General features: G+C 43.8%; 1 protein-coding gene across 1 annotated transcript; it reads left to right on the forward strand.

The window, feature by feature from the left end:
• The first annotated feature begins 236 nt into the window (after window positions 1-236).
• Ifngr1 (interferon gamma receptor 1) lies at window positions 237-25,467 on the forward strand. The gene is made up of 7 exons (XM_050159446.1): window positions 237-414; window positions 10,314-10,428; window positions 13,632-13,795; window positions 16,085-16,260; window positions 18,640-18,826; window positions 22,486-22,610; window positions 24,384-25,467. The coding sequence occupies exons 1-7, from the start codon at window positions 303-305 to the stop codon at window positions 24,936-24,938; spliced, it is 1,434 nt and encodes a 477-aa protein (XP_050015403.1). The 5' UTR covers window positions 237-302; the 3' UTR covers window positions 24,939-25,467.
• The last annotated feature ends 118 nt before the right edge of the window (window positions 25,468-25,585 follow it).

The raw sequence follows: 25,585 nt of genomic DNA on the forward strand, positions 1-25,585 counted from the left end.
CCCCTTCCCCTCGCTCCAGTCAATGCTTACAAATCGCACATTGTTCTCGTACCTCTGCCCAGACCCCGCCCCGACTCCGCCCCCAATGGGCCGTCTCTACCTTTGCCTCTACTCTTCGCCCTGCCAAGGCTCCGCCTCCCTCTAAAGTCACGCCCCTCAGGGGCTGGAGTCTTTGACTTTGGTCCCGCCCATCCCTCCAGACCCGCCCCCTGTGGGTTTAAGCGCTACGCTGGGCGGACGTGACGCCAGGCCCTAGCCGTGGGCTGCACGGGGACCTGGTCAGAACTGCCACTTGCTCAGGAATGGACCCGCTGGTCGCAACCAGCAGCATGATTCTGCTGGTGGTCCTGATGCTGTCTGCGGAGGCCGCGAGCAGAGCCGTGACTAGCACCGAGGATCCAGAGACGCCTTCGGGTAATGACTCCGAGCCGCTGCGGGCAGGGTTGGGGCTGGAGGTCAGGCGGGAGGCCGGGAAGTCCCTTCTAATCGGGCTGCGTCGCTCTGGGCAAGGCAGTCCCGGATTCCGGGACCATAGGAGCGCGCGGCTCACCGCGGTTTACACGCCACTCTTGCCTCTTCTTTGCCAACGCAATAACGCAATAACGCAAACCTTTAGTAACTAAAGTTTAATCTGTTATAGTTAGTTTCCAGGGCAGCGTTTGGCATTGTAAATACAACTCACTGTTTACAGACTTATTTTCCGGGTGTTGTCCAAATTCTTTATGTAGGAGAGAAGAAAGATGTGCCAATTGATAGTGATTCTGGTTTGCTAGTCTGGTTTTTAAGTACGAAACTGTAGGGATTTAGGGGTTCTTCCTATAGAGCAATTAATTCCTCAGAACCTTTGATTTCACCCGCTAATCACATTAACCAGCAGGGAATACATGCTGGGGATAGTTTTCCGTGAATAGAGCTCTAGAGAGAGCGATGAAACTTGGCATCCGCTCCCTCCCAGTCGCTAGTCTTAAGTGCCCCAGATGTTTCCAGCTAGCAGCTGCTGGAAGGCCTGGAGATACCCAACCCCCTTTAACTCCCAGGCGCTCCAGTTAGGTGTGCAACATTCCCGGTCAGCCCTGCCTTGACTTCGTCTTCAAAGGCTAAGCAAAACTAATCACAATAGACAGGAAATAGCCACCTAGATGTCAGTCGGCAGAAGAACAGATAAAGAAAATGAGGTGCATATACAAAATGAAATTCCATTCAGGTATAAGGAAACAGGAAATAATAATTGCGGAAAAATAGAATAAGAAACAGTGTTAGTTGTGTTAAGTGAAACAAGCCAGGTTGAGACAATTCAGAAAACAAATACTATGTTTTCTTACCATATGTAGACCTAGACTTTAAGTGTGTGTGGTGTTTGCATGTGCTTGTGTGTGTGTGTGCACGAGTACGTGTGTACGTGTGTGCGTGCATGTGTGCGTGCGTCAAGACCATGAGAGGGAGGAGAAATAAAACAATAAAAACAGGGCAATAAAACACATGGATGGGACATGAATGCAAAAGGGAGGGTTCTTGGGGGAGGGAGGCGACCAGAAACAGAGGCAGGAGCAACTGGGGGACAAATTAGAAAGCATGATGACATGTGTGTAGTCTGTATGAAAATGCTGTGCGAAAATCTATTGCTTTGGTACTTTAACATTTTTAATTAAACAGAGAATACAGTCAGCCATTCAAGAAAATGTCAAGCAAACAAATCGTTAGTCACCCCTTAGGATAGGCATGGTGCCAAGGGCTAGGAAGACAAGTTTGGTTAGGACTTACTGGGTGCTGGTAACTGTCTTAGCAGAAGGCATAACAGGTCTGTTTTCCCAGTCACCTCTAATGTAGTGGCGCTGGTAGCTCCATCTACAGTGAGGCACACAGGGCTGCCCAAGTGGTAGAGATCACGCTCTTCACGCTCTTAACTACCCTGCCAACAGCCGTTACCCAGGGCAAGCTGCCTGTCCCCGTGGGCGATTACAGCACACCGCATGATAAGAACTTGAACTTACTTAAAGGCTGCTGGGAACTAAGATAAGAGTCCTAACCCCCACCTAGGGGGACTCTGGGAAGATTTCACAGAGAAAGTTAGCCCAAGCTTGGCCCCAGAGGTCTAGAGAGAATCGCATTTACAGAGCTGGGAAGTGCCCTGTTAAGCTAGAGGGATAGTAAGTGTCTTATCATAGACTTTGTATCAGGACCGCAGGACGAAGCAACTGAAAGTCCTGTGTGTAACAGAAAGGGATGCAAATGTGGCTTCAGCTGAGTTTATTGGTTCAGAAAAGCCAAGTTAAACAGAAAATGAGAGCGATCACCTTGGTTTCAGGAAGCTAGCACTTGGAACACAGGAAGGCTGCAATTTACCGTTTCTTATTTCTAGAGGCCTGGCTATGGACAGATTACCTATGTGGCAATAGTTGTAAGTGCTGGTAGCCTTTAGGTTTTAAAATCTTGCAACTTCTATCCAAGCACATCCCATAAGGAAGGCTCTGATTTCCCTAGCTTGACTGGATGCCAACTGGTGTAGGAAGGACATTGCTGGAAGGTGTGGTATGGGATTTTCAAAAATAGAAGCATAATGTTCCCGACAGAAGTGAAGGGTCTGCGCCAAGAAAATAATGCGCCCCTATTCCTGGTTTGATGGGTGACCTCGTGCAGGTTTAGATAATGCTAGTTCAGAAAAGCCAGGCATCATATAAAGTAGTCTGAGGAAGAAAACCCATTAGGAGGCCGGAGCTCAAGGCGGCAGAGGGATTCCTTGAGGAGTGGCTGTGTAATGGAGGGGAGGCAACCTTTGAAGGAATACTGAGAAGGCAGAGTCCCTTGGACTCTGGCTGTGGGCGGAGGGAATGATCCAGCTGCTTGCTGGGGCAGCGCCTTAAATGGAGTGGCAGGCACTTCCTTCTGCTGAGGTTCCTCTCTGTGACTTCATGGTTTTCAAGTCTTCAAATCCTGCCCTCTGTGATAAGTTCTGCTCCCTTCTGCACTGTACCCTAGCATTTTATACTAATTTTTAATACATTATTTATATATTAATTTTATAATATAATTTTAAAAGTTAACATGCAAAATTTAGCAACACGCAGAAGTCGTGTAGATGGTTTTGTTTTAATTGTGCAGGCAATCAGAACGAGATTTTGGTTAGTATGAGGTGACTTCAAGAGAGAAAGGAATTGGTTCATTTGTAATTTTCTTACCAAAGGGGCATCTTTATTTTAGATTCATAAATAATAAGAATACAAAATACCCATTTTAGTCCTGTCTGAGTTATGGAAGGGACTTGCTGTAATGCGTTATTCAGGTGAGCCATAAAACAGCACAATTGCGTGAGGCAGATTCTTGTGAGGTTATCAGAAAGCAATCATCTCCACTCCGCCTTTATATGTGGAGGCAATAGCCCTTGTTTTAGTAAGCAGTCACAGGGATGTTTAGTGAAAGCGAACAAGGCACTGTGCGCTGTTATCTTTACTTACCTTCCCTAAAGTTTTGTTTTCTCCTTCATAACGTCTGTACCATAATCCTGCCATTCATGGAATGGCTTGGAGAATACCTGAGCTGTGCCCTGTAGAGTCTGGTATACAGGAATCACTATCACTTAGAGCGTGCAGCATTACTTTAACAGATAATAGTTAATGTTAAATTATATTATTTTAGTTATGTATGAAGATCTGTATTAGCCTTTTTTTTAAGCAAAAATCATCAAGATCAATATAAGAAATTTAAAATTTGCTCAGGAGTGAAACTCGTTTTTCTAGCATTCATTTGTTTTTTTATTTTGTTTTTAGCAGAAAAGGTCAGTTTGCTTTTTTTTTTCAGTTCCCATTTTTTCTATTTTTCACTTTAAGAATAAATTAGCCCAGGGCTTCAACTGTAGTTCAGTGACAGAACACATGCCTGGCATCCACAAGGCCCTGGGTTCAGTGACTGAAATAAAGGAAGTAGTAAGGGAGTCTGAAGACACCCCTATTCAGCTTAACCCACAACCTGCCGCCGCCTCCCCAAACAGAAGCTGAAATGCATGAAGGAAAAACAGCTCTTCCCACAGATTGGGAATGGCCCATTCCGGTGGGAGAAGGTAGTCATAAGTTTATTTTGAGAGAAATAACAAAACCTTGGCATTTTCTACTTATGTAGATTCCTCATTCCAGTTCTCTGTTTGCAATAAGGCATCACCCTTGTGAAAACAGAGGTGTCTCCATGCGGCTCTTCCTATCTGCAGGCCAGTAGACCTTTGCTCTGAAGGTCAGCCATTTGGAAAAGGGCCCGGATGTTTGATTTCATTATGACCTTTGGTTTTGAGTTGAAGGAGTCTGGGAATTAAATAATTCAGAGCCCTTTTTCTGAAAACAAGTTCCAGAAAACGTCTGTTTTTCAAGAGACCACAAAATCTGTAAGATTGTTTTAGTCTGTGAAACTATTCTAGCGTCATCTTAAACTCCAGATATAATAATGCCTCTTTGCTTCCTCCGTGTGTATTTTTACTTATACAGTGTAAATATATCCCGAAGAGAAGCTTGCTATGAACCTTAGTTACTTCAACCACTCTGCACTGTAATTTAGAGGTCAGGTGATAAAATCTGAAACTTACTGACGAGTGTGACAGTTGTCGTGTAACTTTGGCAAAGACAAAAGTGGTGTCTAGTAGCCTAACCACATGGTTTCTCTTCTGGTTATATTAAACCACAGGTGATGTCATTTGGTATAATAACCAAAAGTGTCTCTTTAGTAGTAAGTCATGCTATAATCCGTTGAAACTTCTTCCTACCGCCTGTTTGCTTGATGTGGGGATATATAGTGATTTGGAGGCCGGCCTGGGCTACTGTCTCAAACAAGAAGGTCGACACACGTAGATAGTATTTTATTATGATGAGGGTCATCACACACGATTCACACTCTAAATTCTTCACTATGGTTGTAAGCCTATCTCCCCAAGGCTTCTCTCCTACGCCACATATCTTAGCTGAAGGTCAAGTCCAGTCTCTTAACAGTCTCTGATTCAAGGGTCAGGATCCTGGGAGAGTCTCTCCCTCCTGTCACAGGGTAGATCAAGCTGGCATCTCTCCCGATGTGCAGAGCAAGGCATTGCTCTTGGTCTCTGCTTATATGCTGTCCAGTATGAGTTTTGGAGTACTAGTCATGTGTCTGTCTTCTTGAGTGAGTGATGTCCCTGGATTCTGGCTGTCAGGTGCAGCCTTGGGTATAGTGGTGATCCTGACTAAGCTGTTTTTATATGTCTAAAAGATGTTTGTTTTTTTACTATGCTCATTACATCTACAGTGTGATCCTGTCTCAAAAAAACCAACCAATCAATCAATCAACAACGAAGCACCCGATGCTGTACAAGACTGTTATTGCTTGTGGTTTTAGGTTGCATAACTCAGTGGCTTCTTCCTAAATATAAATGAACTTTGATAATGTTGCAAGTATTCAGAGTGCCTTCTATGTGCCTTTTCCTCAAGGCAGGAATTTCATATTGTATATGTACAGTTAGAAACCTACTTCTATTGGGAATAGTTAAAAAGAGGATCTTAAGTAGTACAGAGATGGCTCAGGGGTTAAAGATGCTTGCTGCTCTTGCAGAAGACTCAAGTTTTGTTCCCAGCACCCATATGGCAGGCAACAACCATGTGTAACCACGTGTAACTCCACTTCCCATGGATCAGGCCTCCACAGGCACCAGGCACTCCTGGGATGCGCACCCACTCATGCACATAAAAATAAATCTTAAGAAACTTAAACGGTTTTAAAAGGAAGTAAAGAGCTCACTGTTAGAAGTTGGAGGAAGGGACATCCTTGTGCTATGGAGGAGGCTTCGCAGCTTTCATGACGTGCAGGTAGAAAGTATGCTCCTGGTCCTGTGTGATCAGCCCAGGAGGCTCCCACGCAAGGTGTGGAAGGCACCACCTGGTCTTTGCTCATTTCTTGTCAAAATGTGAACGCCGGCAGGTTAACTATGGAAAAGTGGTTTAAAGGAAATCAGGATAGCAGATCTTTTGCTGAGGTTTCTGATCCATTTGCAGTTTTGTGCAGGGTGAGGGATGAGGGTCCAGCTTCATTCTTCTGCATGCAGCTGTCCGCTTTGTCCAGCACCGTTTGCTGAAAACCTTGTCACTTCCTCAATGTGTTTTTTGGCCTCTTTGTCAAAACTCAGGTAACTATAGAAGCCTGGGCTTACATTTGGATCCTCAGTGCTACTCAGTTGATTAATGTCTCCGTTTTTATGCAGGAAGTATGCTATTTTTGTTGCAGTAGTTTTGTAGTATAGCTAGAACTCAGGGAATGACATCCCTCTAGCAGTGTTTCTATTGCTTATGATTCTTTGAGCTTTCCTGTGTCTTTTGTGCTTCCATATGAGTTTTAAGATCATTTTCAGTTTCTGTGAAGAATTGCTTTGGAATTTTGATGAGGATTACATTGAAGCTGTGCCTTGCTTTTGGTAGGATGGCCATTTTCAGAATATCAGCCCTACAAATCCATGTACACGGAAGGTCTTTCATCTTCTGATTTCTTTCTTCATTGTTTTAAAGTTTTCGTTGTACAGGTCTTTTACTTCCTTGGTTAGGTTTATTCCAAGATAAATTGTTTTGTTTATTTTTTAGGATAAATGACAAACCATTCAAAATCCCATCCTGGTTGGGAGAAGGGATCATGAAGACCTCCTCTCACTAAGGAGCAGTTGATGGCTACTGGGGGATGGAGAATGCCAGTTAAATTCAGAGATATTCTCACCCAGCCCCCTCAGGCTGTACACATTCCCAGCAGAAGGCCCTAACAACCAGGCACAGACAGGCAGCCTTAAGGGACTTAGAGCTCTTAAAAAACAAACAAACAACAAAACAAACAAACAAAAAAAGCTCCAAAAGTTTAGCAGGACAGACAGGGTGATAAGGGATATGGATGGAGGAGTTGGGGATAAATTTGATCAAAACATCATGTGCATGTATGCACTTCTCACAGGAAGAGCACGGAGAGCGAGAGAGAACTGATGGTTTGCTGTTTGCAAGCTCTGTAGAGGCCGCTGGTGCCGAAACCGAGAAATGACTTCTGAAAGTAGTTCAGATTCATCATGAACACCCACCTCCACCTGACCTAGTTTTTAATTTTTTTTATTTTATTTTTTTTAATCTCACAGGCTGATTTTGAAATTCTAAACACTCCCGTTCAAATGCCACTTAAATGCTGGCATTATAGGTGTGCCCCACCACACCTGGTTCACTTAGTGTGTTGGTTTGGTTTGAAATTTGTATGATTGACTTAGATAAGCTGTAGTCATTGTGGGCTGGTTATTTGGTATTAATGTTGAATTGTTCTTAAGAGGGGGAGTAGAAACTTTTATTTATTCTTAAACCATGGTTTATTAACTGGAACCTCGGCTGTTTGGGAAGGCAGAAGTCCAGAGACACTCTCCGAAAGAACACCCTCCTAAGGGAGCCCCAGGTTTCCATACTGTGAGTGGCCGTGGGCAGTCTTTAGGAAATCAGGAAAGGAAGGAGCCAGGCAAGAGCAGTGTGTTTAGGCTTGCCCTCAAAGAAGCTGCTTAGAAAACCAAAGCTTATAGGTACTGATGTCCCAGCCTGCATCTGTGGTATTTCTAGAAGCATAGTAGAAAGTTTGCAGTTGTCTGGCTAATGGCCACAGAAAGATCAAGTCCTGCTGAGTGCCTGGATCTGGAGACAGCCACCCCACTTCCCTTCTTCATAATCTCAGTCTTTGCCATAAGCTTTGCCCTATGCTGATAAATAATATAGAAACTAGATATATTTTCAAAACAAATGTGCTGGGAGAGAATGAAATACAGTAATCATAAAGCATTTTAGAATAAAAGCATTTCCCCCTCCAAACAGTAAAGAGCTACTTAAAATTATAAACATACGTAGCACGTTTCTGCAACTGTTACGCTCTTGACCTTTGGAGCTGGATATTCGTTGCCATGGTGCTCCTCTGTCCATAGCATTGTTGGATCCTCAGCAGCCTCTCTGACCTTTACCCTCTGGATGCCTGTGGTGGACCTCCTTCCCAACTTAGAGTCCAAGTTATCAGGACCAAAAATGTCTACAGACATTGCATACTGTCCCCTTGGGGATAAAAATCATGTGTTTTTGTAAGTCACAACTCAAGGAAGAAGTACTAGGGGAAAAATGGCAGTAGGATTTGTGACCTTTAATGATGTGGCATGGGGTGCGGGCATTGGAATAATTGCCTGCAGCCTCCCTCATGCTAGGCAACCACTCTTTCACTGACCTACAGTCCCCTAGATAGAAAGATAATGCATGTGTTAAACAATTATGAATTAAAACAGCGGAGCAGTCTGGTCTTAAATATTAAAGATGTTTATTATAGGAGAAAAAACATCTGGTAGGTGTTTCCAAGCAGGTATTTTACATATGTAAACTAATAGGTGTCCTAGTTTCATTTCTATTGCTGTGATGAAAACTCCCTGGCAAAAACAGCTGAAAGGAAGAGGGTTTATTTGGGCTCACAATTCCAGATTACTGTCTGTCATCGAGAGGAAGTCCAGGCACAGGGAACTTGAAGCAGCTAGCCACATCATCCACTCTCAAAGCACAGAGAAGGGAATTAATGTGTGCATACTAGTTGCTCAGCTTCCAGATCCAGGAACTGTACAACCCACTTTTAGGTTTCTTCACGTCCACACAACAACCTGAGCTATGCAATCCTTCACTGAGACTCTCTTCCCAGATGATAATGTCTGGGCTGTCCACACAACAACCTGAGCTATGCAATCCTTCACTGAGACTCTCTTCCCAGATAAATGTCTAGGCTGTGTCAAGTGGGATAATTAAAATTATCACAATGTCTCACTCAACAGAAGACAAAGTCCAAAAGAGCGATCTAACAGATAACCGGGAAAGGACCTGGGTTTCTTAATGATTTGGCCTGGGGTGTAATTCTTGATTAGAACAATCTAAGTAAGCATAATTCGTATCATTATATTGATAAAAAAAATATAAGCATGGGCATGGGTGCTGTTAGAGCACTCGTGGAAGATGGCCAGGTGTGCAGGGGAGCCACTTTACCTGCGCACATCCTCACGCATTGATGGGTTTTAGCTTTTGAAGTCAGTCATGCTTAATGTCCGGGTAAGATGGAATGATCTTAAATTTGGGGTCACATCACCATCTTTATATTTGTGGTTATCCACCAGCCCTCTCCCTGTGACTCTTGGGAGTCCTCCCCACAAATCTTTCAGGAGTGGTTTAAAGGGAGAAAAGGCACAGCCCAGGAAGCAGTGTTGATGGCACTGGATGGCCAGTGTCTGCTTCCGTTGTTGCTAGGCAGATTTCCGTGTGCTATTTAGAAAAGAACAGTACACCTTCCCCCCGGGAGGCAGTGTTGAGAACCTGGTGGCATTCTTGAGTAAGAGTGTGGCCAGTTCTGTAGACACCGAGAGCAGTCTGCGCTGGCAAACACTGAGAACTCTGTGATCACAGTAAAGCGAATAAATGATTGTTATTATGGTAGGCAGTGTGTTTGTTTATCGGAGCCGTTCAAATGTTGTGGGAGTTGTCTTATGCTCTGTTTGTGTTTCCCATATATACTAGTTCATGTTCCCGCTGCTGTTTCAAAATACCCAACAGAAGCAACTGTTTTGACTCATAGTCTGAGGGCTGCAGTTTGTCCTCAGGAGGAGAGGTGGCAGCAGAGGGTAGGAGTCAACTCAGTCACCCTGAACCCAGTCAGGAAGAGAGATGATGACGATCCCTACTTCTTCCCCCACCTTTCTCTTTTTGTTCAGTCTGGGACCCCTTAGAACAGTGGTCTCAACCTTCCTAATGCTATGACCCTTTAATACAGTTCCTCATGTTGTGGTGACCCCACCAACCATAGAACTATTTTCATTGCTACTTCATAACTATAATTTTGCTAACTGTTATGAATCACAGTGTATTTTTTTTTTTTTTAGATAGAAAGTTGCCATAGGGGAATCAAGCCAGGGTTGAGGACCACTGACTTAGAATCCCACATCCAGGGTGGGTCTTCTCTCCTCAGCTAACTTCTGAAGAAACTGCGGTCACAGAGACCTGCCGAGGTTTCTCTAGTGGGAGACTAAATATATTCAAGGGCACATCGAGGATTAACCATCACGGCTTACATCGTGGTGATGTTTGCATAGCCTAAAGTGAATCAGAAGTCATCTGCGCATTTTCAATAGAACACGTCCTGTGAGTCCGCTCTGATTGAAATGGCTTCAGTAGCTGCTGCACTGCCTCCACTTCCGTGCGCATGTTGGACTAACGTGCCGTTGCATGAGGCTTTCTGTTGCCGATGTTAGTTTCTTACTGTGACCCCTCTTGGTTTTGAATCTCTTACAGTGCCTGCACCAACGAATGTTCAGATTACGTCTTATAACTTGAACCCTGTCCTGTGCTGGAAATACCAGGATATGCCACAGACTCCCACTTTTACTGCGCAGATAAAAAACTATGGGTGAGTATTGCTCAGTTATTATTTCTATCCGGTTTTAAGACGGATCCTTTCGTAGTCCATGCATCTCTGTGGTCCTCCAAAATCCCTCACCAAACTTTTATCGGCTGTCTGCAGATGTCACAAAATGCTAAGGATCCAGATTAGCCCTACCTGGTGGTGAAGCAGAGAAGCACTCCAGCCGTCCAGGATTTCTCTCTAGTCTCTGAGCAAACTAAGGTTTGTTAGCCATTAGCAAGGACTAGCCACAGGCAGTGCAGTTAAGGTCAGGGAGGGCCAACACCACCTGGACAGCGGCTTACCAGTCTTTCGGAATAAACACTCACAAGTCAAGTCTTGGAAAACAAGACTTCAGTGTGGATCTGTCGCCTCATGATTTAATAAGGAATGGAGGTTAACCACTTGATAGGCATGCTGCAAAGGCAACCTTTGTATCTGCCCTTCAGATCACAGTGAATCCTCCCAGGCTTGGTATCGTGCAAACCGGTAATTTGATAAAGGCATCAGCACTAGCACAAAGGTCTGTCCTGAGTGTGTTCTTGTAAGTAACCTGTGGAGCAAAACCGCATGAAGGCATGAGTATCCTGTTCAGCACAAGTCCACAGATATTTCAGGAGCTGTTCGTTACTATAACTTTGTCTAGTTAGGGTTTCTGTTACTGCAGTGAAGCACCGTGACGAAAGCAACTTGGGAGGAAAGGGTTTATTTGGCTTACACTTCCATATCACTGTTCGTCACTGAAGGGAGGTCAGGACAGGAATTCAAACAGGGCAGGATCCTGGAGGCAAGAGCCGATGCAGAGGCCATGGAGGGGTGCTGCTTACTGACTTGCTCCCCATGGCTTGCTCAGTCCAGTACCACCAGCCCAGGAGTGTTCCCACCCACAGTAGACTGGGCCTCCCCCATCAATCACTAAGAAAATACCCCACAGGCTTGTGTCCAGGCTCCTTTTATGGAGGCATTTTCTTAGTCAAGGTTCCCTCTCTCAAATGATTTTTAGCTTGTGTCGAATTGACATAAAACTCTCCAACACGGTCGCTTAGTAAATTGACAGAAACATTAAACTCTGAAAACATTCTGTTTGAAAACTCGGGGAGACAGAAATCCTAATAATAATTAATATGAATGCAAATAGATCTGGCTCTGGGGAAAGAACTTTTATCTGACAAACCTTACTATGCGTACCTTGGCACTTTTTTTTTTTTTTTTTTTTTTTTTTTTTTTTTTTTTTTTTTTTTGTGGTGCTGGAGATCAAACCCAAGGCTCTACACATGCTAGGTAAGCTGTCTACCACTGCACTGCACCGCCATCTCCCATGCTACATTTGTGTTTGTTGTATGCATGAATGTAGGTTTGTGTGTGTGTGTGTATTCAAGAGTGTGCGCATGTATGCACACATATATGTGGAGGGTGAGGACAACCTCATATTGTTCCTTGTTTATTTTTTGTTTTGTTTAATGTAGGTTCTGAGGCTTGAACTCAGGTCCTCATGCTTTGCACAACAAGGACTTGATTGGCTGAGCTGTCTCTCCTGTCAGCGTTTGCTTTTAGGTCTGTTGATTCCACCTTAGGGTTAGGAACTTCCCCGAAAGACACACTATTCTAAAAATACAACTTGAGATTCAATAGATTGAACACATGACTGCTATAAAAATGGGTTACTGTATTAGCTTTGTAAAATACGAAGAAAATTCCATATTTTATGGACCTAAATGTAGTGATTTCCAGACTATATTGTTCAATGAAAGAAAAGTTAAGTTCTATAAGGTCTATGCATTGTGCGCCGCTGGGGAAGATGAAAGAGATGGACTGTCTGTGTGGGTGCTGTCTTACTCTGGGAAAAGAAGAGCAGGGAGTGAGAACCCTGAAGCCAGAGAGATCGGCTTTCTGCAGGAATGGGTAACAAGCAATGTGTGGAAACCAACTGGAAGAACCTCAGGTTTCTTAGAGAAATGCTGATTCCAGTGGTAAGCCAAGAAACAAAATGAAGGTTTTTATAGGGATTTGAGGGAGTTTGATTTGTTAGATTGGTTTATCAGGTTTTTGTCTTTGTGGGGCTAAGGTCCAACTTGTTCACATAAACAACGAACACTGTACCTCCAAGCAACAGCCTCAGCCTGGGAAGACAGGAAAGTAATTGGAAAGTCTCCCTGTGGCAGACACAGATGATGGGGACATGTCCAGATGATCTTGAAGTAGGTTCTTACTGGCGAAAGGATGGGACAGCTTAAGTAGCAATATCAATAAGAACATGATAAATTGATAACTAAGAAAGAAAACCTGTATCTATGTAATCTAGTAATGAATTTGGGAGAATGAAAGGTTCTTGTGTGGACAAGGAACTTCTAAAGTGTTATGTTTTGGCAAGTGAAGCTGATACCTTAGGTGCTGTCTTCCTATGATACCTGTAAATTTTACTAGAAAGGTTAAAAAAAAAAAAAACCTGACCACAACGAAGAGCTTTTGCAATATGTCTGATTTTGTAATTGACTCATATTTGTGATTCATAAGGGTTTAAAAGTGGAGTCTGAAACTTAAATATGAAATGTATTATGTGAGTTCTATCTCCTACAAAAGAATTCACAGCGAAGATTATATATGCCTTATCTCAAATGCTTGGGGCCAGGAGTATTTCATATTCTGACTTCTTAGATCCTGAAAGGTTTATATATACCTAAGTAGAAACCTAAGGGGGGCCCTAAGTCTAAACATGAGACTTAGGTCATATATACCTTATCCACATATAACCTAAAAGTAGCAATTTTTATGGTGTTTTGTTCATTTTATTAAAATATAGTTTTTTGTATTTGAAAATTTGGATTGAAGACAGAGCTTAATACATATCCCACAAACTTTATGTCATTCAGCTGCTCCCCTAGTCTATGCGATATTTTGAATAACGAATTTCATGCGGGAAACAAACAGCTTTGAATGATGTAGCATCTTTTCTCTGTGACCTCAGATGGCTGCCCAAAAGGCTTGGACTTTAGAGTCATTTGGATTTCCAGGGTTTTTTTTTTTTTTTTTGGATTAAGGGTGCTGGGCTTGCACAGCCAATTCAAGAGTAAGGGTTTCTTTCATTTGGCTTCTCTATCTTGTTCTATTTCAGCTCTTCCAAGCACATGCCAGGAATCAAAGCAGAATACAGAGGCATAACTGAAGTTTGTGTGGTGATAAGGTTCATCGTGTGTCTCTCTTCATTTTAGGGAAGGATGGATTGACTCCTGCACCAACGTTTCGGGTCATTGTTGTAATATCTACGAACAAATTACAGACCCAGAAGCATCTGTTTGGGCCAGAGTTAAAGCCAATCTTGGGCAGAAAGAATCTGCCTATGCAGAGTCAGAAGAGTTTGTTTTGTGCCGACACGGTAAGTAGTTTGTGTACACAGATAACTCCTTAAGATAGATATCTATCTATCTATCTATCTATCTATCTATCTATCTATCTATCTATCTATCATCTATCTATCTATCTATCTATCTATCTATCTATCTATCTATCTACACAGTAAGTAGATTGTGTGCATGGATAACTCCTTAAGATTTCTATCTATCTGTCTATATGTATGTCTGTGCACCACATTTATGCAGTACCCTCAGAAGCCTGAAGAGGGCGTTGGATCCCCCTGGTACTGCCATTGTAGGTGTTTGCTAACTACCATCTAGGTACTGGAAACCAAACCTGGGTCCTCTGGGAAAGTAGCCAGTGCTCTTAACCACTGAACCATATCTCTAGCCCTACATGGATACATTTTAATTGGGAAGTTCTTACACTTCTATGTTCGCTTTATTGATAGTTGCTACAAGTGTCTAGTAAACATATGACAGAATTTAAGGAGCCAATGTTTTTGCCTTCCAGGCCCCACAAAACAGCACGCAACTGGCCTTTCCTTTGCCATTTTTAAAACCATTTAGCATCCAGTCCTTTCAAATCCTGATCAATGCAGGTCAGCATGGTTAGCCATCAGCCTTTCCCTCCCTGGACTAATGTAGAATTTATTTCAAAGTTAGATCACAGAGGACTTGGCCACTGGGTTCATTCCTGCTGCCTCCCTTAAGTCCTTGAAGCATAAATACCAACATAATTATACATTGACATAATACGTTAGTACATTAGAGTTTCAAGCTGGCTATGGTGGCCCATACCTGTCATCCAACAGGTAGGAGACTCAGGCAGGAAGATCAAGGGTTAGTGAAGAATTTGAAGCCTTCCCATCCCAAAGAAACAGAAGTTCAGAGTTCTTTCATGTGTCTGAGCCTAAGGTTTTCAGTTTTTTGCCATGCCAGCGTCTTACCCTACGGTTCACTGGTCTTGGCTCTCACTGCAATTCCAGACTGTTTGGAGTCAGGTCTCATCTCTGGTGGGGCATCCCACCTTAGCCTGTGCCCTAGTCCGCTCACCCCCATGATATCCTTTCCAACTTCCCTTCCTTCCTAGCTCACCCCCTGTGCCTGGTTATGGCCATGCCTGTGGCGCCCACTTGCCTTGATTCTGCTCCAGCTTTCTGGGTATACCCAAGGCTTTCCTAGCAGCCCCACCCCCACCCCCCTTGCTTACTTTAGGTATTCCTATTCTCTGAGTTCATCTAGTTACACGTCATCTTTAGGTCAGATTTGTCTGCCACAGATTTATCAAGGACCCACCATGTCCCAGAAAGTATGCCTGAGATACACTGGAGAGTCCACACCAGACCTGTGTGCGATACGTGTGGAAAGCACAGGTACATGTTCACCACACAAGCCCCATGCACCAGAAACACAGAGGTTGTGCAAAGACTACGTGAGTCCCTGGTTCTGATTTTCATGGTAAAAACTGAACCATTAGCAGGCTTTTTAAGAACCATCTTCCAGACCCCCATGAATGTTAAAGACGCTGGGTTCAGTTAGGAAGATAGCTAAAGAACTTTCCGGGAGGTGGACATGTGGCCCTATGGTTAAGAACACTGGCTGTTCTTCCAGAGGACCTGGCTCAAATTCCAGCACCTACCTGGCAGCTCACACCTACCTGTGACTTCAGTTCCAGGGGACCCCGGGACTCTTCTAAGCTCCACAGACACCAGGCATGTGTGTGACGTGTAGACTCACATGTGGGCAAAATTCTCACATACATTAAACAAACAAACAAACAGATAAATAAGGGCCTTTTCAGAATCAGTTTTTAGAAAACAGGGTCCTTAAGCTACAAAATAAATATAAAAGAGAAGGTATTTGCTTGAGTTTCTATTTTGTGTGTTTATGTGGGGGCGGCATGCTGGGGAATGAACTCTGGGCCTTACGTTGCTAGGCAAGTGCTCTACCCTCAAGCTACATCTCCAACCTGCTGTCTGCTTTTTATTGACACTCATAGCTGTTGAGTTTAATGGTCTTCCTGCTCTACCCTGCTAAACAGTAGGCAGTACAGGCGAGTACCACCAGCCCAGCCTTTTCATCTTCGGAAAACCCACATTTATGACAAAGTGTACCTTCCTAAAGACAAAGTCAGGTGAAATGAAATCGGCAAAGCAGGCTTTAGGTCAGAGCTTCCTGTCTGAGATTTATTAAACACTGTATTCTTAGACTTTCTTCTAGATCTTTGCAGCGTTGTTCCCATGTGTCCTTTGATTTGGGTAAACGTCGTAGCTATGCTGGGAGGAATGACACTTTCCCTTTCTTCCCAGGACAAGTTGGACCACCGGCCCTGGACGTCAGCGTGAAGGGAGACCAGCTCGTGGTCAATGTGTTCCACCCTGCGGTTGTTATAAATGGAGAGAAGTATGGGGTCATGTATGGGGATGAAAGTGCCTGCCACACGTTCTCCTACACCCTATATGTGCAAAAATTTATAAATGGGGAGGTGTGTGTTTCTCTTTTATCTTCTTTAAAGATAGGAATCATTCTATTGCTTGTGCGAGTTGTTGTCATAAACTGTAATGCAGGTGACTGCTCACGTGTGTGTGATACGATGTGTGGGGCATAGATTGCTGGTAAGAAAAGAAAACCTACGTGGATGCTGTTGGAGGAGCCAGTATGGAGTTAGTCTCCAGCGCTGGCCAGACGGTGCAGTCTTCTCTTCGCCTCTCTAGGATGTCCTCTTCTCTATGTATCTGTTTCTCCACTCGTAAGACGGAGACCATCCGAGGATTTTTTCTTTCTTCCTTACTGATAATATGCAGTGTATAAAATAGTACATAGCTATGATTTATTTCTGAAAGGTAAGCTAACTTATTATAACTACAGTGATACAATTACTTTACTCTGGCACTGGTGTAGAGTCCATAATTGATTCAAACTGTTCTCCTTCCTTTCTGCACAGTATTGTCATTTAGTCATCGAGACCATACTGTGTGCTGTCTAAGGACACAGAACTACACGAGTGAACCGCACAGACAAAACTCGGGATAATCCCAGTGCAGCAGAGGAGGACATGGGCAGCCTGCAGGGATGGAATAGTGGCTTTCAGTGGAGGGGTCAGAGAACCCTCCTGGGAAAGGAGATGGCTGGAGTCAGTGCTAGGTTTGGAAGCTGGTCCCTGAAGCTATATGTGGGTACATCATTTGAAACGTAGGACGTAGGAAAGGCAGAGATCTCAGCAGAGCACAGTTGTCACGTGGGGACAGCACCAGGGGCCAATGAGCTTGGGGGAGGAGTAAAGGGGACATGTGGAAACAGCAGGCATTGGACAGGTTGACTTGTTCTTTTCTCTTGAGTAAGATGCTGCTTGCCCCATGGCTCATTGGAAGCTCCATACACTTTCCCATAATGCCCTTCTGGCACATTCCCGCTTACTCTTTGGGTTCAGGGGTTGCTATCTCCTCTTTGCATTCTTTCCATACTCAGCAGGTTATTTCATTTTGGGTGATCTGGTTGGTTTTCCCTTGTTCCTTATAGGATTCATCTTACAGTGCTCCTGACTTTCTGACTTTCTTAGCTCTTACCCTCACCGAATTGTTATTAAACAATTATTAAACAAGGGCATATTAAACCAACGCTGTAATACACACGTATTAGTCACCTGACCAAACACCCAAGCCAGCCAGCTTGCAAAGTGGGAAAGTTTATTCAGCTTAGTTTTAGGAGACACAAAGGGTGATGTTTGCGTCCACTCAGCTCTGGTGAGGGCAGCCGTGGGGCACATCACTGCGGCGTGTGTACAAGTGATGACCACTCTTTCTCCCTGTCTCCTTATGCTGAGAACCAAACCCATGACCTCATACACATAAGGCATGCACCACACTATTTACCACGATCACAAGAGATTTCACCTCAAACCAGAGCAGAAGCATGGAGGCCATGGCAGGGTCGGGACACAGGGCATGACTCCCAATCCACTTGAAGAACATGCCCCTGTGAGCTAGGACCTCTGTATTCACTATTTTCTCCTCACCGTGACCACAGATCTGACAGAAATAACCTAAAGATGTAAAGGTTCATTTGGGCTCTCAGGTTCTAAGGATTCAGTCCATGGTCACCTGGCTTCATATGTTTGGACAGGACATGCTGAAGCATGAGGCAGGAGTGGCCGGGACAAGGCGCCCTCCAGGGGCTAAACCCCAAATGACCCACTTACTCCACTTAGACTCCACTTCTAAAACTTTCCAGAACTTCCCATAATATCGCTACCAGCTGAAGACCTAGGCCTTATTATATAAGCCCGTGAGGGACATTTTATACACAGAGCTTAACCCATGGGGCTTGTCTCGTAGAGGTCTCGGCCAGGTATACCCTCAGTCCGAGACTAGCCTTTTAATGCACAAGTCACACTGGATATCTAGCCAAGCTCCAATCCCGCTTTTGTGTGTCCAGGCCCTATCGCGGGTGACCGTGTGCTGTAACTAGTGGAATGAACGCACTGTGAGTGCACAAAGGATCCCTTGGGGCACTATGATGCACTTACCACACAGTGACCCTGCAGCTTCATGTAGCTACTTCCTTATGCTTTCTGTAAAACGCTTTCCTTCCCCAGATGTTTCTAGTGCTCTAAGAACTGGATAAGCAAGCATTGGCTAGTTCCACAGCCCCTGAACCCTTAGAATCTCCAAGTCTCAAACAACACCTGTTCCCATGGAGAACGTTTTAACAGATGTACCTCCTCATGCTGTGTTGATATCACTGGTTGACTTATTATTTAATATCAAAGCTGCATGTTTTCCTTCAGGGTTTACCTAGGATAGTGCAGTGATTGTCCCCCTGAGATTAAAGAAGTCATACACTTTCCTGTTGTTTTTCTACGTAGGTCCTGTATACAAATCATAAAATCGACATGGACGATTGCAGTGAAGATGGGTGCCAGTTCAACATCTCAGTGTCCGCACTGGATTCTAGATACTGTGTTTCAGTAACCGGACACTCAGAATACTGGGACATTATGACAAATAAATCGGAGGACGTCTGTGTTTCCCTTGTCGATAACAGCAGAAAGGGTAAGCGCTTGCCTTCCCCCAGCTGAAGACAGAGTGCTGACTCAAGTGCGGCGGTGTGCAAGAAACGAGATGCTTTACAACTTACACGCACCTTTTCTTTTAAAAAACATCCAACATCCTTTCCCCAGAGAAGCTCCTAATTAAAAACAAGCCAGTTTCTCTGGCATTGAGGTATACTACAGCAACTAAATTAGGAAGCCACCAGATGAGTGACCCAAGAAAGGAAAGATACGTAACAAATTTATAAAATCATGCACACAGGTGTCTGTCCTTCGAATAGTCCCTGGGAACTGTACCGTGGAGAGACTGGAGTTCAGGAGAGTCGGCAGCAGATTACTTTATCTTGGGCTGGTTTTCACCACTGCCACAGCCATGCCTTGCCCCACTCTGAATCTGAACTAACACTTTGTGAAAATAAGTAAAAATCTCAGAAGCTATTAACTTAGAACACTAGCTTCCACCAGTCCAGAGCTAGGCCTGTCGTCAGCATTGTGGGCCTGTAAGATAGCTCCCCCATCTCCAAGTGCCTGCCTCTCCGGTGCACCCACCAGCATATTTAAAACTTACGTTGACTTATGACTTTCTTCTCTAAAACTCTCAAAACCCCCTGAAGCTGCTTCCACATTGGAACATGGAATTTTGGATGAAGTAAATCTGTGTTCCTGGTCTGTGGTAACTCAAGAATAAACTGTCTCTTGTTCTCTTTAAGGTGAGAGCTCTGGTTTTTATGTCAACAATAGTAAAAATGGAAAAAAATGCCACATGTAGTACTTCACATTTCTGACCGAAGGTGAGGTACTCTTCTGAGCGCGGGTTCTCCTGTGACAATGCCCTGAAATGCTGCTCAGAGTCTGTCTTTGTAGCTAGGCTTTCTGTTGCTGTGATAAAACACCATGGCCAAAGCACCTTGAGGAGGAAAAGGAACCAGTTGTTTTGCTTACATTTCCACATCATAGTCCATCACTGAAGGAAGTCAAACAGGACAGGAACCAGGAGGCAGGAGCTGATGCAGAGGCCATGGAGGGGTGCTGCTTACTGGCTTGCTCCTCATGGCTTGCTTGCCGGGCTTTCTTATAGAATCCAGGACTATACCAATTTGCCAATAGTACATTAATAGAAAAAAAATCACTAATTAAAACCCAAACAAAACTCCTTACAGTTTACTAGAATACCAATGACATGTGTAAACTAAACCTATCTGAACACTGACCATTTATCATTGCCCTATATATGCATAACTTTTGCTAACTTAATAAATGTTTTATGACAAGATTGAACCCTTCTGCTGAGATTATGTCAGTAATCCCTTAATGTAAAACATTGCCAATATGCTTCCCATTTACATGCTAGCCATCAGAAAACAGCAGATAGATACAGTGATAAAAGAATGTTTCCATGTTCACATAGCCACTAAGAATGCTGTCCTTGTAATGGATTAAGTAAAAATGCCATGGATCCCTAAGGGGCTGCAGCAGCAGAAATGCTGCAGGTCCCCAAGCGGCGGCAGTGGGCAGCGGGTCCCGAGAGCAGGCAGTCCCAAGCAGGGATGGCACAGTTCCCCAAGTGGCTGCAGTGAGTCTCACAAGGAGAGATAGATAGATGGGCGTGCCACAAGACCACGCTGCAGGTCCTAGGCAGAGAGCCACGCAGCAGGTGAGAGACATGGATAGGCACGCCATGCAGAGTGAGGTTGGATATTTATTTAGTGGGTTATGGAAGGGAAGGGGAGAAAGGGGGAAGGGGAGAAGGGGGAAGAGCAGAGAGAAACAGAGAGGGGGGAGGGGAGAATGGTGGGAGGCAGAAGGCTCTTGGGGGGAGAGAGGGAAAAGAGGGGGACTCAGGCTGGAAGCTGAAGATCAGCCTGCCTGGGCAGACAGGGGAGGGAGTGGGCGTGGCTTGTCTCTTAAAGGGACAGAGAAGACCAGGGCAGACAGGGGAGGGACAGAGCAGACCATTATAGATAGTCCTTATGCTCAACTTAGTTTGGGGCCATTAAATAATATGAGCATAGTTACCTTATCAGCAAAATCTAGCAGGTGTTAGGTATCATGAACTGACTTTATGGCAACACAGGAAGCTCTGGCCTAATAATAGTTTATTGTCTGCAGAAATCCCACGATCTGTTGTATTGGTTGTTATCCTCAATTATTTCTTTTCACCAAATTTAATATTGATGCTGTTGAATTTGTATCCTGTACCTTTACTGTATTCATTTATCATTTTTTAAAATTTTATTTTATATATATATATGTGTGTGTGTGTGTGTGTGTGTGTGTGTGTGTGTTGTGTCTTTGTGTTTGTTTTATGGGCCACGTGTATACAGTTCCTGAGAAGGCCAGAAGAGGCCTGGGACTCTATGATTATAAGCTGCCTTGTGGGTGCTGGGAATTTAACCCCCAGGTCCTCTAAAAGAGTAGCCAGTGCTCTTAACCACTGAGCTATTTCTTCAGCCCGATAGATGTCTTTTTTGGATGATGAAAATCTAGGCTGAAATTTTAGACCATATGTGTAAAATTTAATATTAATAACTTTTAGGCCATTCTATGAAAACTTCAAATATGACTTAAACAGTGCAGTGCGTTTTGTGCTAATGTGCGTTAAGCTATTTGGAAAACAAAATCCTACTTTATATACAAAATTGATGCACTTATCCCAAATCCAATTTTGTAAAAAGTCTAAATTTAAGAACAAACAACAAAAGGAATTAATTTAGTGGTCACATGGTGGCAGCAACTTAGCTATTGTTTTGTCCCTGTCACATGTAGGTTGTACATGCTGTTTCCTCAGCCCAGTGGGATTTCAGTGGGACTTCTGGTGCAACACTCATAGTCATTATTTTGTGGGTTTTTTAATTTATTGCTATTGTAATGATGTAATATTATGATGATTTATATAAATGATATACATAAACAAATAACGATATATTTGTTTAACCACGGCCCATAGTAGACATGGTATAAGCGTTCGTTAAGCAGTAACATGTAATTATTATTCCAGAGAAGCAGCTGTAGAGCAGAATTAGAGTCACAGGATGCTGCTAAGGAGATACACACTGTCACAATATCTAGACTACTGTTTATTTTTTAGAAGAGAGGACTCTGGGAAATGCTGGTGATGACTTTTTGAGAATAAGAGAACGGAGTAAGAACAAACTACACAAAGGCTATGTGTGCGCACACAGTCCTACTGCTGTGCCTGCTCCTCTGTGGGCCTGAGCGTGTGTGTGCTCGGTGCCGCTGTGTTGTTACAGGCACGGGAGTCTTCAGATGTTTAAGTGGTGAGGAAGGAACATGGCTGAATTGTTTTAAGAGTTATCAACAGTGTTGCTGGGGGCATTTAAAAAATGCCTTGTTAAGTGAGGGGAAAGCATCCCTTGGTCACACCCTGCTGTGAGGCTGTGGAGAGGTTTAAGAAGCTATTTCAGCTACCTTGTGTCCGGGCAGTGTAGTCCCAGGGTGCTTCAGAACTGCAGCCCCGGGAGAAGCCTGACGTCTAGCTAGGATGTACAGCGCTGTGTGCTCAGTCGCATTGCCCAATTCTGTCCAGTGTTCTTTCAAGTACTGCTGATATGAACATGTGCATCTGCTGAAGAATGGCGCTAAGACGTCTTTGATGCAAAATAGAAGTATTCTATTTCTTTCTTCTTTCTTTCTTTTTAGATTCGATTTGGATTCTGGTTGTTGCTCCTCTAACCCCCTTTTTAATTGGTATCCTGGTATTTGCATGTTGCCAGATGAAGAAGAATCCATGTAAGAGAAAAAGCATAACGCTACCTAAGTCCTTGGTAATATATTTAATTATTTATTTAATTATACACGCTAACATTAATTTGAACCTTCTTTAGCAGTCCCTTCGATACGAAGTATCATTCAGAAAAATGTTGTATGTGCTCTGATGAATAGTATTCTGTTTAATCTTATTATAGTACTTTTCACTAAAAAACAATCTTTCGATCAGCCATACACCCAAAGCCATATATATTTCACTGTGCACCAGTGAAATTTTTGTATAATTTCCAGGATGGAAACTGACACATTTGGTAAGGAGCTACAGGTCCAGAAGGAACAGTAGTACAATCAATGTAAGTGCACAGTGCACAGAGGCTTGTGCGTGAGCCAGGGAAGAGCTTGCCCACTTGGTGGATGGGGGTTGGTTATGACTCTTCAAGAGGCAATGATGCGTTAGCCCTCAGGAGCAGCATATGGGAGAGCCAGCCTACAGCCCCCAAAACTTGGCTTCTAAAGAGCTGCAAACATGCAGATATTTCATCGCAGCCGGCATGTAGAAGGCAAGATGGCCCAAAGTGAAACTGTCACACTTGACATTGAAGTGCAGGCACACTGTAGTCTCTCGACGTGGTTTAAAGAACGCGGAAGGGGAATAAAATGATGACACATTGATTCATAAATGACAAGAATAACATCTGTGATGCGCAGAGGGCTCGGTGGAATTGGCTGCAGCAAAGCCGTCTCTAAGGTGGCGGAGAACTATCAACAGTGAGGAGACAATGCATATATGTCCCCTATACGTCCTCCTCACTAGTAGGTAAGCAAGAGACCACCATGCCTTAAGCCACACCTTCCTCACTGGAGCAGGAAAACTAACCTGACCCTGCAGCAGTGGCGGCAAAGATTAACTGTATGCCCCTTGCCAAGAAGCTGCCGGCACGGCAGCCTTTTACATAAATCCTTCCAATCGTTTATCCTGAGGAAATAATTTCATAAATAAGAATGTGTGAAAGATTCTAAATGTTCTGTGCCTTTTAAAGAAAACATCACTCCAAAGAAATGCCAAGTCACTGGCATGAAATTTGCATTGCACAGACACAGAAGATGGTGTGCAAAAGGCAACGTGCATTTATGAGATGCCTAATGACGTCATAATTTTAGTCTTAAATGAGTTCTATTAAAAAGGAAAGACAAGGGCTAGAGAAATGGCTCAGTGCTTAAGAGCATTGGCAGTTCTTCAGAGGTCCTGAGTTCAATTCCCAGCAGCCACATGGTGGCTCACAGCCATCTATTTTGGGATCTGATGCTCTCTTCTGGCCTGCAGGTGTACATGGAGATAGAGCACCATATACGTAAAATAAATAAATCCTTTAAAAATCATTTTTAAAAGAGAAAAGGCCACCTGGGTATGGTGGCTCCCATTTAATCCCAGCACTTGGAAGACAAAGGCAGGTAAATCTCTGTGAGTTTGAGGCCAGCCTGAGTTCCAAGCCAACAAGAGCTATTTAGTAAGACTTTGTCTCTAAAGAAATAAATAGAAAAGTCAAGGCACTTGGTGACACACATTTTATGTCCTAGCCCTTGGGAGGTAAAAGCAGGCATGTCACAAAGAAGTTCAGGGTCACCCTGTGCTACATAGTGTCTTCAAGACCAGCCTAGGCTACATGAGACCTTGTCTCAAACAAACAAAAAGATCAAGAAAAAGAATGCAGTGAGCTTATTTTAATCATGTTTAATGAAATAAGTCATTTGCTTTTTAGGCCTTTTCCTTTTTAATAGGCTTTTAAGCTCAATAATTTTCTATCTTTACTCGCTTTCTTTCGATTTAGCTCTCTGTTGTAAAAAATGCCACCTCAGAGACAAAACCTGAATCCAAGTATACCTCACTGGTCACATCGTGCCAGCCAACTGTGCTGGAGAATGAGACAGTGGTCTGTGAGGAGCACCTGTCCACGGTGGCCCTTCCAGGAGACCCAGGAACAACAGAACACGAAAAACTTTCCAGCGAAGCAGAGCCTATGATCCCCGAAGGAAGCACTGCTGTGGCCCCCGACAGCCCTCCAACGCCAATACAGAGAGGCAGTTCTTCCCTTTTGAGTAGTAACCAGTCGGAGTCCTGTAGCCTCACGCCCTACCACTCCAGAAGCGGCTCCGACAGTGGCCTCGTGGGATCCGGCAGCTCCCTAGCCGACAACGAATTCCTCCTGCACAGTAACCCGGAAACAAAGACACCAGAACAAGAGCCCGAGCCGGTGAGGAAGGCCCCCACCTCCTTTGGTTATGATAAACCGCACGTGCTCGTGGACGTGCTGGTGGATGGCGGCGATGGGAAGGAGTCTTTGATTGGGTATAGACTCCCAACAGATGCCACGGAGCCATCCTGAGACCACCTGAGGCCAGCCGACGGCGAAGGATCAGATTTTCCTCGGTGATTTTTCTGCTTTGATTTCGTGAAAAGGAGTTGTACCTTAGCTGATACTAATGGCATGGGACGTCTTGATTTAGATCCATGTGTAAGGAGCCTGTGGACACTGCGGAGTTTACTCTGAAAACTTGGAGACTTTTTTAAAGGACTGTATCATTGCTTATGAGATCCTTTCTGGGTGCGTTACCAGCGGTGAATTTTCCTCTGTTAACTTTGCTTCCTGCAGTTGCTGCTTCTCCGTGCTTAGCACCTCAAGGGACATGTTGGGCAATTTTTTTTTCTTATGCCTTCACAATTGTAAGTTCGTGTATATAGTATGTTTAAAGTTTCACTTTGATGGGAAAGCTGAGTCCTCAAAGTTGGACTTTAAAGTTTACTTCAAGCTGACAGAATTTGATAGAGCATCTCAGTGGAAGTTTGTACATGTTTTTTTTTTTTTTTATGGAGCATTACTTGTTATTTTTAAGTAAAATGTTTTGAAACCAAAACTTATTTGGGTGTTCATTTACCGAAGCATGAGGGCAATCTTTCATAGTTAGTTGATGTGTTTTATACATTACTTGTTGCTACTCATTAATGCTATAGAATTATTTTCTAGTTTATATA

This window comes from Alexandromys fortis, unplaced genomic scaffold, assembly GCF_014885135.2.
Source record: "Alexandromys fortis isolate MF-2015 unplaced genomic scaffold, M_Fortis_MF-2015_v1.1 scaffold_107, whole genome shotgun sequence".
Taxonomy (NCBI): domain Eukaryota; kingdom Metazoa; phylum Chordata; class Mammalia; order Rodentia; family Cricetidae; genus Alexandromys; species Alexandromys fortis.

What these genes read in the sequence shown, in the direction of transcription:
- Ifngr1 (XM_050159446.1), top strand. Translation starts at nt 303, where the DNA reads ATGGACCCGCTGGTCGCAACCAGCAGCATGATTCTGCTGGTGGTCCTG. An exon ending in GTTTGTTTTGTGCCGACACG is followed by an intron (nt 13,796 to 16,084) that starts GTAAGTAGTTTG and finishes CTTTCTTCCCAG; the next exon opens with GACAAGTTGGACCACCGGCC. An exon ending in TGTCGATAACAGCAGAAAGG is followed by an intron (nt 18,827 to 22,485) that starts GTAAGCGCTTGC and finishes CTTTCTTTTTAG; the next exon opens with ATTCGATTTGGATTCTGGTT.